The 16652-nt window shown below is 38.7% G+C and overlaps 1 protein-coding gene across 4 annotated transcripts in view; it reads right to left on the bottom strand.

Moving 5' to 3' along the window:
- FRY (FRY microtubule binding protein) overlaps window positions 1-16652 on the bottom strand; it is a 269947-nt gene that overhangs the window by 237574 nt on the left and 15721 nt on the right. Inside the window, exon 1 of one of the 4 annotated variants that reach the window (XM_009191740.4) lies at window positions 991-3796. The exons of the other annotated variants lie outside the window; for them this stretch is intronic. Coding sequence (XP_009190004.3) covers window positions 991-1051 — 61 coding nt within the window. The 5' untranslated portion in view covers window positions 1052-3796. Of the gene's footprint in view, window positions 1-990; window positions 3797-16652 lie in introns of those variants that run through there. 4 annotated transcript variants of the gene reach the window in all.

The following is a 16652-nucleotide window of genomic DNA, read 5'->3' as shown; positions in this document are numbered from 1 at the left end:
CTCTACAAACCACAAAAGTAAGGGGTAAAAGAATGACTAACAGGAATTTTTTTCCTAGAAACAGAATGCTATCGTATGTAAACCTCTAGTAGTTTCATTAGAGATAGTGTAGTGGAATAATTAGCAAGCAACTCAATCTCCCAAGTCTTTAGTAAACAAAATCTTTCTGCTTGATTAGAGCAATATGTTATGCCTTTACCACTTACAAGTTAACTTCTCCTACCTTCACTAAATAAAGTTAAAGAGTGTATATCCAAAATGCATGTAATTAACTCTGTGTCATGGATGTTTCCTCTTACGAGTTTTTTGGAACTGCTGTACAATATTGCTTAAAATGTTATGTTAGAACTAATGTAACTGTGCTACTGTCTGATAAAGGAAGAGCAGTGGCATACAATTTAGACCCATTTAATGTTGGTTAACACATGGTGTCCTGTTTTTAAATTTATAAACAAAAAGGAAAAATATTTTATTTTTTACATGTCAAAGAAGGCTAAGCCAAAAATGAAGAAAAAACTGCTTTTAGGCCTATTGCAATGTTTAAAACAAAACAAGTAAGGGCATTAACATTACTATTTAGAAGAAATCAAGCATAAATCCTACTTCTACTATAATATTAAATATGATATGATTAATTATTTTCCAAAGATATACTAGCTGTTTTTACAGACCAGCAATTTTACTTCAGTGTCATAACAAATCTTTTAGTGAAAGTTAAGTGCACAGAAAAATTCCATTGTATCATGGCTGCCTGTTCCACTGGCTTGTATACAAAAAGGATGTCTTGCCTCCAAAATATTACCAATCTCAAATGTAACACCTCAAGCATTACTCCTGTCTCTGAACAATGGCATTATAAGTAAATCCCTGCATGCAGATGCAACTGCTACCTCCAACCTTATCCGCCAAAACCTTTAGGAGAATCCTCCCACACTCAGCATTTAACAACCAATTAGCCACTCCACACATATAACAGCCTTTCATACCTACCAAGTCCTTTTATGAAGCTGATCACACAGGATCGTCTCCAACAAGCAGTTGTAATCTCCATGAGCCTGAAAAGAAACCCAAACTGACAGTCTGGAACAGCTACACAGACTATGTTCCAAAGCCAAAACACATAATGATGGGCTCCATGGTCCTGTTGCTCACTGCCACCGTAAGTGTCTCAGCGACAATGCTAGGGCCCTTGTATTTTTGGCCCCAGGTGTATTTTTAGTCAGGTGCTAAAGACCTACAGTAGAAGACAAACTAAAACAGGCCTTCCGTCCAGGGCAGACTGTTCATACCAATGGGACAATTTTTAGCTGCACAGTAAGACAGTGACCTACAACTCGCAGAGTGCCCGTATGTCTATATTTATCCACAAGAACATACTATGCTGACAGATTAGTAAAGCTGCTCAAAGCACTCCAGGAACATGAGCCCGACCCACACAGTTTGCCATAAACAGTCCATGCATAGCAAATACACACGCTGCCCCCCGGATCTAACGGGCTGGGGTTGTGTTCCTGTGACTGAAGAAATGTAGGGGCAAAGATAACACAGGGTGAGCGATAAACTGTTGCTCTGGGAACTAGGGGCTCTTGGCCATGAATACAAACAGCTTTCAACAGTTTATATGCCTACAGACAAAACCAACAGCAGAGAATCTGTATTTGAAGCCAAGAGTCAGCAAGAAACCATACACCCTTAAGGAAAATGAAACACTGAACATCTGTTGACATAAGTTGCAAAGAAAAGTGATTGGATTCAAATCTATAGTTACATGATTTTAAAAGACACAGCCTAAACTGACTTGTTAAAAACTTAATTTATAAAACCAAGATGGAGCCAATATTGGAGAATGTTAAGTGTTCTGCCTTCAAAAGAAAACAGGTTTAGGCTAACGAGGAGATTGAGAAGGAAAATGCAAAGTTACTTAAAAACAAAAGTGTAACGAATTGATATTTCTATGGGCATTATTTCTGAGAGAAGAATTCTATGAGGGTCAGTGAAAATTTATTTCAGCTGTGAAGAGACCGAAACCCGAGTAATTTTCTATTCTTGATTTACTCAGGGTAAATTGAAGGTTTTCTTTAGCAATATAGGTTGTAATTACAAAACAGCATGGAAGGAGAATTGACTGATGAACTGAAACATTTCACAGGAAGAAAGAAAATGTCCAATTTACCAAAATGAACACTTAAAGTGGTTCTGCTGAGCTAAACACCAGCAAAGATGCCCCATGCTACTCCTGCATTTTACACATTCAGGATTTAGAATGCCTTTGTAGAATTGACACAGGTGAATATGGGGCATTTGGTTTACATTTTACTAAAGGAAGTCAAAACCATTAAAAGACAGTAGTGTGCCTATGGAGGTATCTGTGTACAGACAGAAGAGAGTAAAGTCCTCCTCGTTCTATATATAACTAGGAATCCAATACAGAATGGAATAATAGACATGGGAGATTCCAAAAGGTGGGAGGGGGGTAAGGGATGAAATACCACCTATTGGGTACAAGGTACACTATTTGGGGGATGGGTACACTGGAAGCCCAGACCATTACTACACAATATCACCATGTAACACAACTGCACCGGCATCCCTAAATCTGTAACAAAAAAAGATTAAAGAAAAAGAAAATGGAATTCTGCTTCACTATCTTGTTAGTGTTAATACTATATTCTCTCTATTTTTCTTATTTTTTGCTTCCTAAGTTTCTGAGACAGTAGTACACAAATCTGTGAATGTAATTGTAGAAGTCTACAATTTCCCCTTTTAATTCTGTCAAAAGTCGTCAGGTTCAAATAAATCCATGTTAATTATAAACAAATAAATAAATAAATTGGAGTCCAGACCGAATGAAAATTTGCACTTTGTCATCCTCAAGTCTCCAGTGCTATTATTAGACTAACCTCTCAAATGATGTGACTGTCATTCAACTAAAAGAACATTACTTAAAACAGCCTTGTAGGAATATGAAAAAAAAAAATCCTCTTCTTTCCTACTTTTTACAGATACTAAGGGAAGTGAAGGGAAAAAAAGGTAGAAAAGAGAGCTAACATTTGAGGGAAGGAGGACTGACCTTGATTCTGATCCTAAGTAAGGCACTTTCCATGTATTATTTCACTAAGTCCTCACAGTAAGCTTATAAGGTAAGCATTACCGTCTACATTGCAGAGTCAATGAAAAAGAACAAAAATAAGCTTGCTCAGCATCATTCAAATACAGGTTTATCAGACTCCAGTGTCACTACATTTATTAATTTTTATTCTAGGGCTTTCCTTAATATGATTGGGACTTCTAAACAATGGCAACCTTAGAGTATTTGTCTTTGTATACATTTAAGAGATGCCTCAAATAATGTATACATATTTTTTTACCCAGATATTCTGCATATCCAAAACATAGCTGAATTCCAGAGTGCAGTCACCTTTGGTGCCCTCCACCTCACCTGACTATCCCCACTTAAAGCCCATGTTCTCCTACATTAGACATAATCTTGTCCCTCCGTCGAATGTATGTTAAATCAAAAGGAAAAAATCAAGGACAGGTGAAGGATCCTAAGGTCAGGCATACTGACAGTGTAAGTGACAGCTGTCAGCTAATGGCAGATATTAATAAAAAAATCAGAAAACAAAAGCACAAAGCAGACATAAAACTGAGAAAAGAAAGCAGCCTACAGATATTTTAGTATAGAAAGATAATGCCCTTCACATTTCAAAAGCCCTGAACGTATCCATATATTATAAAATCTCAAATAATTAATATATTCACTGATGATCTGAGTTCATTTACATGCAGTTAAATTATGATAGCATTTTATGCCACAGATACAAACAGAGATAGTAAAATACTTTTTAGAAAAAAACTTTATTCAAAATTATTTAAATGATTTGTTATTTCCAGGGCTAACCTTCATGATTAGGATGAGTTTACTTATAGATTGTTGGTTTCCTGATGATTCTAAAAAAAAGTCATATATTTTAAACTATATTAATGTAATCTAAATTTAATAAATAAAATAAACTGGATTATTGACTTAATTGATAGTTTTGTAACAACCCTCAAATATTAATTGAATGAATGACTTTAAAGTTGATGCTTCCTTTTTCTTTAACAATCAGTCTAATATTCATAAAAGTTTCCTTTCTGCTTCTCTATGTACTGATGGCATGACTGCAAATATTTTTAAGTGCAAACGAAAGTTGAACCCAATGCTTCTACCTTCACGGGCTTAGAATCTGCAAGGAAGTTCCTGAGTCTGTTTAGTTTACTTGTTGCTTCTGGGAGGACTGCTCTTAGGCTACCGGCCAACCAATAGCTACTTATTAGCATAAACGTTAGATCATACAACTACTCTCATTAAATGTAGCCTACTAGGCCCGGCATGGTGGCTCACGCCTGTAATCCCAGCCCTTTGGGAGGCCGAGGTGGGTGGATCACCTGAGGTCAGGAGTTTGAGACCAGCCTGGCCAACATGGTGAAACCCTGTCTCTACTAAAAATACAAAAATTAGCTAGGTGTGCTGGCAGGTGCCTGTAATCCCAGCTACTGAGGAGGCCGAGGCAGGAGAATCACTTGAAACCAGGAGGTGGAAGGTTGCAGTGAACTGAGATCCTGCCACTGCATTCCAGCCTGGGTGACAGAGTGAGAGTCTGTCTCAAAAAAAATAAAAAATATAAAAAAGTAAAATAAATGTAGCCTACTGGACTCTATCCACCTACTTTACTGTATAGTCTCCTTACTCTATTTTATTATGGGAAGCAAGAAATAACCTTTGCACACCAACTCAAGAATTTTTTTTCCAACTTAAAGGAAAAGTCACCATTTAAAATGATCATATTGTAACCCTACCTATTTCATTCAAAACTCTGAAGTGAGAGGATACATATGCTGATGATGATTCCTATTTTTTTCATCATTGTTCTTATAAACCCAACATTTCTCTAAACTGAGGTATTAGAACCAGTTTGTGATAATATTCAGTGAAATATTTCAGTAATAAAATGGTTACATTTTATTTGTATGAGATACATACATGTTACTCTTCCTAGAAATTTAGTAAATACAAGAGTTAAAATATTAACAATAGATGCCAATGCCAAAAGGATTATGTATTTTCACTATTTTTCAGTGATATAACATACTACAGAATATATTCATTCACTTGTATTAACAAAACTTTCAGAGACAAGGAGCCTTTGAGGCCGTGTTAAGGGAGGAACCAAATGGAGCACAACATAAGCAAACATCACCTGCAGCCTGGCCTCTTCCCTGTGGAAACCATAATAAGGGCAGGGAATCCATAAAAGATAATGTGTCATTGTGCTGGGAAGTTCTGGCTATGAAATAGGCTTATAGTTGTAGGTAGCATTTGCCAGGCATGTCATTACCTAAAGACATATCCAGCAAACAAATGCAACCTGAAAATGTGTATTAGGAGGGCCACTAGGAAAATACTGGCTTGTTTTGGCACAGGGTACCTCTGACAGCAAGCTACTGGTGAAGCAGCATTCTACTAACCAGGTGTATGGTGCTTATTTGGCACAGACTGTGTGAACCTATACAGAGGCTCACTTTAAACCTCCAAAGGTTACCCATTCTCTGATAAATGACCGGGTATATTCCTTTTTTTTTTAGATGGAATCTCACTCTGTCGCCAGGCTGGAGTGCAGTGATGCGACCTCAGCTCACTGCAACCTCCGCCTCCCGGGTTCAAGAGATTCTCCTGCCTCAGCTTCCCAAGTAGCTGGGACTACAGGCGTCCGCCACCACACCCAGCTAATTTTTGTATTTTTAGTAGAGACAGGGTTTCACCATATTGGCCAGGCTGGTCTCAATCTCCCGACCATGTGATCCGCCCGCCTCGGCCTCCCAAAGTGCTGGGATTACAGGCGTGAGCCACTGCGCCCAGCCTACCAGGTATATTCTTAAACCCAACCTTGGAAAGAAAAATCAAAAGGGATTCTATGTTAATGAGAAATATTCTGGAAGGCACACTAACTTAAATGTATTAGAAGTACACTAAATGTTCTTTTTCCAATAAGTTTTCCTGATTTCTATTACTCAGCTTATAGGTACCATCCAGTTCTATATGTGTAATTTCTCACTTGATCTTTCTGTTGTCCTCAGTCTTTTAATTACAGTGTTTTGGAGGATTATTGTACAGGTTCTGTTTCTTGAGTTGAACTCACTTATTTTTTGGAGAGGGGTCTGACAAAAGCCCAAAGTTTACCCAAAAATGGACAGAGCTTTATAAAATGTACAGACTCAATGGCGTCAGGAAGACCTGTAGAATTTGAACCCCTGGCAAGGCTAGAATTTGTCTTTTTAATGGTTCCATAAGTGATTCCAATGTGTACCCAGGTTTGGAAGCTACTTATAGCCCTTGGGAAGATTTAATAATAAATGAGAACAGAGTATTCAGTAAACCAATCCTCCCAGGCAGAGGAATGCATAGGAGGGTTTAAAATAGTTTCCATTTTAGGCCAGGCATGGTGGCTCATTCCTGTAATCCCATCACTTCGGGAGGTTGAGGTGGGAGACTCACTTGAGTCCAGGAGTTTGAGACCAGCCTGGGCAACATGGCAAAACCCTGTCTCTACAAAAACCACAAACATTAGCTGGGCATGGTGGTATGCACCTGTGGGCCCAACTACTCAGGATACTGAGGTGGGAGGATGGCTTAACCCCAGGAGGGAGGCTGCAGGGAGCTATGATCACACCACTGCACTCCAGCCTGGGCGACACAAGACCCTGTCTCTAAATAAAGAAGTAAATAATAAAATAAAGAAATAAATAATAAAACAGAGCCATCTAGCTGGTTGGTAACCTTGTATCTATAACTCAAAACATAATGAAGAATCAGGAAGTTAACCAAAAGAACTTGGGGTGTGCTTTTGCTGTCCTTCATTTGTTTCTTACCGTTAAACAGCCTCTGGGGTTCCATTTCTCTGCCCCAAATAGGTGTCAGAAATCTATGTCCTTGATATACATAGACTAATGCAAGGTCTAACTTCAAGCCTAACTCTTACAACCCAAGCAAGGTTTATTAATTTATTTTTGGTCTAGTTTTTAAACTCCTAGCAAATTGAGTGCAGAAAATCAAAAGACAAGATGAAAAAAAAAAAATCACTTGATAAATGCATAAATTCTACAAAGCATTTACACAATTAACAACAACAAAGCAAGTGGTGCCATTTAGTTAGTATACCTCCCAGAATTCCTTCACAGTCCCTGTGAACACTTCCTGAATAGTTGTACAGAACAAAAAAAGGGGGTGTGTTCAAGATGCCATCCTGTTAACAGTAAAGGATAAACACTTCTGCAGGGTTTTCATAGTTTCGTTCAAAACATCTAAAAACTTAAAAAAATTAACCTGACAATGGGAGTTCAGCTGAGTGACTTGCTCACTAGAGGCACGGTTAGAATGAAAGAAAACAACTATTTTCATTTAAGAAAGCATCTTTTATTATTTCATTTTTATTTTTTTGAGACAGTCTCACTCAGTTGCCCAGGCTGGAGTGCAGTGGTATGATCTTGGCTCATAGCAACCTCTGCCTCCCCTTCCCAGGTTCAAGCGATTTTCCTGCCTCAGCCTCCTGAGTAGCTGGGATTATAGGTGCATGTCACCACGCCCAACTAATTTTCCTTTATTTTTAGTAGAGGCGGAGTTTCCCCATGTTGGCCAGGCTGGTCTCAAACTCCTGACCTCAGGTGATCCACCCGCCTGGCCTCCCAAAGTGCTGGGATTATAGGCGTGAGCCACTGTGCCCGACCAGAAAGCATCTTTTAAACAAAGATTATGAGTTAGTTTATCTAATCTCATTACATCATGCCACATCATGGTGAATGAAGAGTCAAGAGAGGGTCAGTAATGGACTTTCAGCATTCTCTCATGAAAGTGGTTTGACTGTTGCTGGATGTTCTTTGTTTCTATATTTCTAAATGGCAACTGAGAACAGATTTCAAATGTTTCTGGAAAGGAGTGGCAGTTTTTGGGGGCATCTGAGTAGAGATGCTGTTTTTGACAGCAATTTAAGTGCCAAAATTTGCAAAGGCGTGTGTTCCAGAGTGGGGCTTATTAAATACAATGTATGGGAGGCCATAGGTTTTGAGATGCTACCCTAGGCCCAAGAGACCAGACCAAACCAGAATGGAAGTTCTGACTGGTCTTTAGAACATTAACCTTTCCCATGAAGTACGTTAATTCCAACGAAATGGTTAATGCCAGGAGTTCAGAGAATTGGCTCATATTTTTTTTTAAGAAGGCATACAGAATTCAACACTAAGAACTGAATATACTGAATCTTAGAAAACCATTCAGCTAAGTATCCCATAGTCATTAGCACCCAGTGCTTGTGAATCATCTTTACTGGTTTTATTTAGAAACAAATCCAAAGGAGAAATGTATACACAGAAATGTCTGTAGTAGGAGCATCACTATTTTGGAGGTTATACAGTAATGGTTGTTTTTCTGTTAAGTTTTGCCTTTAAAAGTGCGGTGAAGGAGCACAGAGAAGGCACAGAGCCACACAACCTTTTACTACTAAGGTCTCTTTGGCTAATACCCTCATCCCCACAACCCTGTTCTACCCAAGAAGGATTCTTTGAGACAACCTAGTCTACCTCATGTGCTTTTCCAAATTTTACCATGTATTTTGAGTTGATGATATGTTTGAGAATTAAAAAATATAGCCCAAGAAAGGACCCTCCTTCAGGGAAGACTCTAAGTGTCCCAAGTACATCAGGGACGCACCTGCACTTAAATGAGGCCTAGTATGGACTCTGGCATTATGAACCTGTAAGCCCATGTTCACAGGCTGATGCTGCCATTAACAAGCCGTGGGACCTCGGAAAACTAACACAGTCTGAGACCCAGACAGTTCGTCTGCAAAGACGATGGAGTCAGGTGCATACATGAAGAAACAGCAATTGTCCTGCAGCATTTTAGTAGTATCTATACGTTCTTTAGGCCAAGTAACCTAGAGAGCTTCATTCAAAGGGCATGTCAAAAATCTAGCTGACCTCGTGATCTGCCCGTCTCAGCCTCCAAAAGTGAAGGTCAGCAGATTGAGACCATCCTGGCTAACACGGTGAAACCCTGTCTCTACTAAAACTACAAAAAATTAGCCAGGCGTGGTGGCGGGTGCCTGTAGTCCCAGCTACTCGGGAGGCTGAGGCAGGAGAATGGCATGAACCTGGGAGGTGGAGCTTGCAGTGAGCCGAGATTGCACCACTGCACTCCAGCCTGGGCGACAGAGTGAGACTCCGTCTCAAAAAAAAAAAGAAGTCATTACTAAGCATAGTCGGTAAGAGACAACTCCCAAAATAAAATCCAGTCTTAGAATGTCATTATTTTATATTGTAAAATAACTATTCTGTCTAAGTCTGGGACTTCCTGAGAAAACAATTTGAAATAGTTCTACCTTTGTGGTCTAATACAGTAGCTATTACCCACATATGGCTGCTTAGCCCTTGAAATGTGTTCAGTTTTACTAAGGAACTTAATTTTTTTTTTTTTTTTTTTTGAGATGGAGTCTCGCTTTGTTACCCAGGCTGGAGGCTGGAGTACAGTGGTGTGATCTCAGCTCATTGCAACCTCTGCCTCCCAGGTTCAAGCGATTTTTCAGCCTCAGCCTCCTGAGTAGCTGGGACTCCAGGCCCACACCACCACACCCGGCTAATTTTTTTACTTTTAGTAGAGACAGGGTTTCACCATGTTGGCCAGGCTGGTCTTGAACTCCTGACATTAGGTGATTGGCCTCTCTCAGCCTCCCAAAGTGCTGAGATTACAGGCACTAGCCACTGTGCCCAGCCAGAAACTTAATTTTTATTTTTATCGCAATTAATTTAAATTCAAACGTAAAAACTGACACTTGGTTCAGTTATTGGAAATGTTTTAAGTATGTTTGGACAAATCTGCATATATGAAAGTACTTTTTCAACTGTAAATTTTATTAAATCCAAATACAGATCAAGTGTTTTGGATAAATTCGGTGTTCAAATTTAAATATGTTGATGGTGTAAAATACATTCTGAATTCCTCAAAAAAAGAAGGTAAAATATTTTATTAATAGTTATGCTGATTACATATTGAAATAACATTTTAGATATACTGAATTAGATAAAATAAATTATGAAAATTTCAATGCTTTTAAGCTTAATGTCGCTACTACAAAACTTAGAATTACATGCGTGCCTGGTATTGCATTGGGCACACTGCTTTAGACCAATTAATGCTTTTTATAAAACTTAGACACACAGGGAATAATTTTGCAGATACACATGGAAATCTATTCAGACAAAGTTATAGTGTTGTGTCTTTATGAATTAGTAAATGCATGTAGCCATATATATTCACAAATTAAGTTATTAGAAATACTGATTTATTGATTCAATAACATTTATTGATCACTTCAAAAAGTATCAGGCCAGGTGAGACTGGGAGGTGGTCACCTTTACGTCCACTCTATAGAAGAGAACACTAAGTAATTTGTCAAAGACAGCACACTCAATAAATGCCAGGAAAAAGGACTACAATATAGCCTTTCCACCTCTGGAGTTTGTACTCTTCCTGCTATACCAGACTGCCTCCTAGAAGTTGAGAAGCAAAAGATCATAAAAGAGATTTCTGATATTAAATACTTCTATATGGCGCCCAAATCTATTACAAAACCAAACATATAAAACTGACTAGGAAAAAAATTTTTTTAAATCTTAATCTTTCTCTAGTTCTAACCACATCACCCACATTATGATTGATCACACATTGTGTTGTGCTAGTTCCTCTACTGACATCTTCATTCTTTCTGAATATCACATGGATTTCCACCTTGCCTGCTTACCTCATACTTTGCAAATTACCATTGCTTCTGCTGTAGTGTTTTGTACACAGTGGGTCCTCAATGAATATTGGTTGATTTGTTGAAATCTTTTTTTTTTAAACCACATCCATGTGAGAAGAAAAGCTAGTAAAATTGAATTGAAAAATTGTGATTTCCTCATACAAATTTGCATTAGCAAAACCACTATTTTGACAGTACTACTACAGCAGAATCATTTACATATTGTAAATAGTGTATACTGGTCTCACAGAGTTAGCATCCATCTGAAAACTCAGGAGTAATTCGGGCAATGGGGAAAACAAGCTCAATATTTAAGCAGAAAGCTAAACTGGCAAATGTTTGTAGGGTTTTTTGTTGGGCTTCTTTTTCATTCTGGTAGGTAGTCCTTTAATTCCCTTCCATCTGCTCTTGCCAGCCATTTCACCACTCCCTTCCTCTGCTTCTTCCTCTCCCAACTACACACTTTTTGCTTGACATGTCTTTTCCCTCAATCCTGCCAACCCATCTTCTCCTTCAAAGACCTTGTAAAAATCCCACTTATACTACAAAACCTCCCTTAACCAAATAAAAGGGAAACGGTCATTTTCCTCACCCAACTACATCCTAGGATAAAATAATTTTGAGCTCCCGAATCAGAAGGAAATGGAAATAATTTAAGTATGGATTTACATGAATGGAGTTTTATGGCTGTATAACCTCTCAGATTAAGTTATTACCTCTGTTCTCAACTGTACTGGTACTGATTTGTTTCCTTGAACAATCCTCATTGTTGCTTTTCAGAGTCTGTTGACATGTTATGTTGTAAGGGTCTTCCTAAAATGCTGTATGTGGTGGATATAATTAAAACTTAATTATAGGTCTCTTTATTTTACAATATTCATTCAGAGAACTGAGAGTGCACAAGATAGTACAGGTGTAAGGTTTACAACCTGTTGTTTCATTATGAAGAGGTAGGTGCACCTCTGTCTAATTTTCTTATGTGATGACTGATGTGATGCCATTACATAATAATTGTCACCGGAGTACTCTGTGGCATTCTGAAGTAGTCAGTGTCATGCCCTGTCAGCCCATAGTGTTAACATGACTTCCTCACATAAAGGTGGGGAGGAGGCATTGGGAGAATCTGATTTAACTAGCCTAACGGGATGGAGTTTGAAGTGACATAAGAACAGAGCAAAATATGCTTTCAAAAATGCCCCTAAGACTAGGAGACATTTTCTCCTAGAAGGGTTTATTATACAACTATACATGGCCCAGGAAAGCACACTGCTCTCCCTGAAGGACAGAAAGGAAGGTGAAACAATTGCTAATGCCTGTGTGTCACTGCAGGACCAAGCCGTAGATAATTCTGAATATAATAAAAGCAGTTGACAGAGATGATCTTGAACTTGTTTCTTAGGAGGTGCTATCTTTGGGAGCTTTCATGATGCCTTTTTTTTCTACGAAAATTACACAACATTTTTCTGAGAATGTCATAGGTAAAAAGTGGTTAGACAACTTGGATGAATTGATACTCTAAAACTATCCCGAAGTAATCCAACAGGCTATGCAGTATCCATTAGGTATTTGTTTGACGTTTAAATGGTTTAAGGTCATGTGGCCATCTAAAATGTGTATTTCCTTGAAAAACAAAACCTAAGAAAATCTCTGCCAATCTATAACCTAGGAATAACTATAAAATGAATGTAACAGGGGCTTCACATAGCAGCTATACAACACCACTGTGTTAATTTGATGTATTAAATCAATTGAGCATTGTCAAGAGAGAACCCCACCATCAACTTTTACCCTCAACACAAATATTCTATTTCAACAGCATATTTTCTAGCCAAAGTATAATATTAAAACACTGTTCATCAAATAATTGCTTCTGCCTATTTTTTTTTAAAGCAGCTTACTTGAGCTACATAATCATGCGTGTTTTTATCATACATTAAAAGGAAACACAGGCTGGACCCAGGGAAGATACCAAACTCTGACAATTCTACCCCAGACAATTGGCTTGAATCTGTTCCCTTCTATCCAACTCCTCTGCTACTACTTTATTTTGAGTCCTTGTTGTCTGTTTCCTGGGCCATCCTCGCAGTGATTGGCTCTACCTCCATTCTCAGTCCAGAGGCCCCGAATTTGCTGGGATGTGATCATGCTGTTCCCTGCTTAAAAACCTATGGGGTTGCCCAGTGCTTTCACAGTAAGCCCAGACCTTTCAGAAGATCCTTCCATGCTCCCTGTCATCTCACTCAACTTGCCTTTGTATCCACCATCTGTCACTCTTTCAGGGACCTTGGGATCCAGTTTTCATTCCCTCAGGCACCTCCCCAACTCCCTGCAACTGCTCATGCTCTTCCCTCTGCCTTTCCCCCTCTTCTCTATAACATTCTTCATATTCAAATGTCACAGCCTCTGTGGAACTATCCCTCAGCTTCTTCCCTCCCTCTTAAAATGATGAATCACTTCCTTCTCTACATGATTATTTAGGTCAGTGTCCCTAGGTCCCAGTACAATGCCTGGCACGGGCAGAGCACCTATTTCTGTTCTCTTGCAACTTCCTTATACCTTCCCTTTCATCAGAGTAGGCTGTCTTTGATTGTGAAGCCCAGAGAAGGCAAGAGCTGGGCCTGCTGAATCACTGTGTACTCTACGTACCACAGTACCCTACATATGTAAGCATTTAATAATTGACAAGAAGGGAAAGGGAGGACTACTGATTCACTCTCAGGTACTTCCTGAAGCTTATTCAGGCATGTCCAATTTGGGCAGCTATTTAAGTACATGCACCTTAATCATGAAGATAAAATCTTTACATTCAGATTTTTTTTTTCTAGAAAGGCCATCAGTGTCTCCAAATAAATATAAAACAGCAGCATTCCCCACATGGAAAAAGACCTTGTGAGTAAATAATTAAATTAGCTCAGTAGACTTCATTGAGCATGGTTTCCTTCCAATTTGGCAAAAGTGGCTAGAAGGTTTAAAAGTAAGTCAAATCCTTGTAACATAAATGACATTTAGGTAAATGTAGGAAAAAGTTAGTATTTTTACAGAGAGCAATCCTTGACAGTGCTGAATGATTTAAAAATAAACACACAATTTCTCTCTGAAATGTTTCCTCAAGTTGGCTGATCATTATACAAATAAAACATTATTTCACTCTACACTTTTCATTTCATGGACATATCTGCCCAGAGTTCTGTGAACACAATGGTACAATTTAGCTTGTTGAACTCACTCAAAAAAAAACAACAGGTGTGGGTTACAGAGGAAAGAGACTTTATAGCTAAGATTAGATGCTGAGTTCCTGCTTGGAATAAAAGATAGAAAGATCCCAAAAGACAAAACACTGTTACTGCTTGCTGGGTGCTCATCCACTGATGGGAGACATGCTGGCAGTTTAGCCACAGACCTCCAACACCCACTCAAGTGATTTTATTCACTAGTTAATATTTAACAGATTATTCACAAGAGCCAATGTGCCCTAAGATGTGCTGGAGAGTAGAAAAATGAAAAGATGGTTGATTCTTAGCCATGGAGGGACTGAGACAGGCAACGTGGTTACACAATGCCACTGTTGCTACAATGGAAGTATGTAGAAAGGGTAGGGGAAAGGGAAGTGGAAGTGGGTCCGTCAGAGTGACATTGAAACTCATACACAGGATAAGAGTTTGGTCCAGATCCAAAAATCTCACGCTTCAGGTTTAATTCATGTAAATGCTCACAGAAAATGCTGCAACTGGGCCGAGTGTGGTGGCTCACACCTGTAATCCCAGCACTTTGGGAGGCCGAAGCAGGCAGATCACCTGAGGTCAGGAGTTCGAGAACAGCCTGGTTAACATGGTGAAATCCTGTTTCTACTAAAAACACAAAAAACTAGCCAGGAGTGGTGGCGCGTGCTTGTAATCCCAGCTACTCGGGAGACAGAGGCAGGAGAATCGCTTGAACCCAGGAGGTGGAGATTGCAGTGAGCCGAGACTATGCCATTGCACTCCAGCCTGGGCAACAAGAGTGAAACTCTGTCTCAAAAAAAAAAAAAAAAAAAAAAGAAAAGAAAAGAAAAAAAGAAAAAGGAACAAGAAAATGCGGCAACTGTAGCATACGCTAATGCCTTGTTATATTTTCAGCCACCATACATAGCTCTGAATTTAGAAGGAACACATTACATCTTAGACATCTTTAGATGGTTAATTTTCTGAAGTTCCAGAAATGTACTTTGCTACCAAAATGTCCTCTCTAGGGGGTGGTAAAGTTCAGATCCTCAAGTCAAGAAGATGTCACAAAAAAGCTCCAAGACTCTTTGGTTCCTGGTCATATTGTCTTGGCAATGAGCCAACATGACAAAACCATTAACTTACAGAGGGATTTAGACAAGCATTAATTAAGCAAATTACTAATAACAATGGCTACCATTTATTTGAGCAAGTACAATAGTGAATATGCTAAATACTTCATAAATGTCAACTCCTTTAATTGTTATGGCTCTATGAGTAGGTATACATAGATAAACATATTTATTTAAAGAAATATACATGATTATGTAGCTATATATACACATATATATATACCGCCATATATATCTCATACATATCAGGTAGTCTCTTTTTTAGGAATCAGAATTTAAGTAACTCGCTCAAGGTCACATAGCAAGTGTGTGGCTAAGGCAAAGCACATGATCGTAACAGTCCCAAACCACATAGAAAAAAACCCTTGTTCAGTCAAAAGTAAATCAAATAAGCCTATATAATTTCTTTCTATATTTTGTATTACATAAACATTAATGAATCTCGTGGTCAAAAAGGCAGAAAAATTTAAAAAGACAAAAACAACGTAAAACATCATGGCTGCTCCATGTAGAGAAAGATCCAAGATTAAGAACAACAATTTTGTGTTGCTTTGCAGTGTGGGTATTGAACCTTTCCTTACATGGAAACACAATGAAGAACTAGGTTTGCATAAAGGGCCTTTTATCTTTGTGTCATGTGACCTGTGTTGCATCATTTTCCTCTGCAGCAGGATTCAGTGAAGAGTGTAATTCACTTCTGTTTTCAGCAAGAAAAAATAAAAGCAAGTTAACACAAACGGGCTGATACTCCTGGCTGACTCTTCCGGACTGTGTTAACTTTCCACTTAAAGTAGAGGAGATGGAGGCTTGGTCTCAACTTCGGAGCTCACATAACTTTGCCAGCCCCAGCAGCATCAGGCTCGGGTAGATCTTTTGGCATTAACTTAGCACTGTCCACAAAGAACATAGATTCTAACCTTCTGTCTCTTGCGTGGGACAACAGCAAAAACTTCAGGAAAACACAGAGCTGAGTAAATCAGCTGAGTTGTCATCTTTCAGTATGAAACACAGGCCAGTCAGACATAGACTGAAATGGGGAGGGATGTCCCAGGAACAGTATCAACAATTTATCTCTATCCTTTTACCAGAGCCTGAAGAGCATTTTCATTCTCCTGGCCCAAGAAGTGACAGTCTCTTAGTCACTCCCTAAAACAAGGGCCTTGTCTGGCAGAACAATATGATATTTAATGAGCTCATTGGGCCAGTTTGATGGCTGTTGTTTTGTGTACGAGGGACACTTGAGAATTGTTGAGTGGGTCTTCCATCACTGGAGTGTGTACACTTCATAAGTAGTAGTATCCTCTGCCTAAGCTCACTTAATATATTAACCAGGGCATTATACTTAGCTTTCGGTCTTAACTTTCAGCAAGCCTTTCCTCAATTTCTACATTATGCCTTGTCAAATCTAGCCTGTTTAAATCTCGCCAGCATAAAAATATAGAGTAGCAGATGTTATTCCTTTTAACTTAATTGTGTTTGTAGTA

Source organism: Papio anubis, chromosome 15 (assembly GCF_008728515.1).
Source record: "Papio anubis isolate 15944 chromosome 15, Panubis1.0, whole genome shotgun sequence".
Taxonomy (NCBI): Eukaryota; Metazoa; Chordata; class Mammalia; order Primates; family Cercopithecidae; genus Papio; species Papio anubis.
The sequence above is the reverse complement of the archived record's forward strand: the minus strand, read 5'-3'. Positions and strand labels throughout refer to the sequence as shown.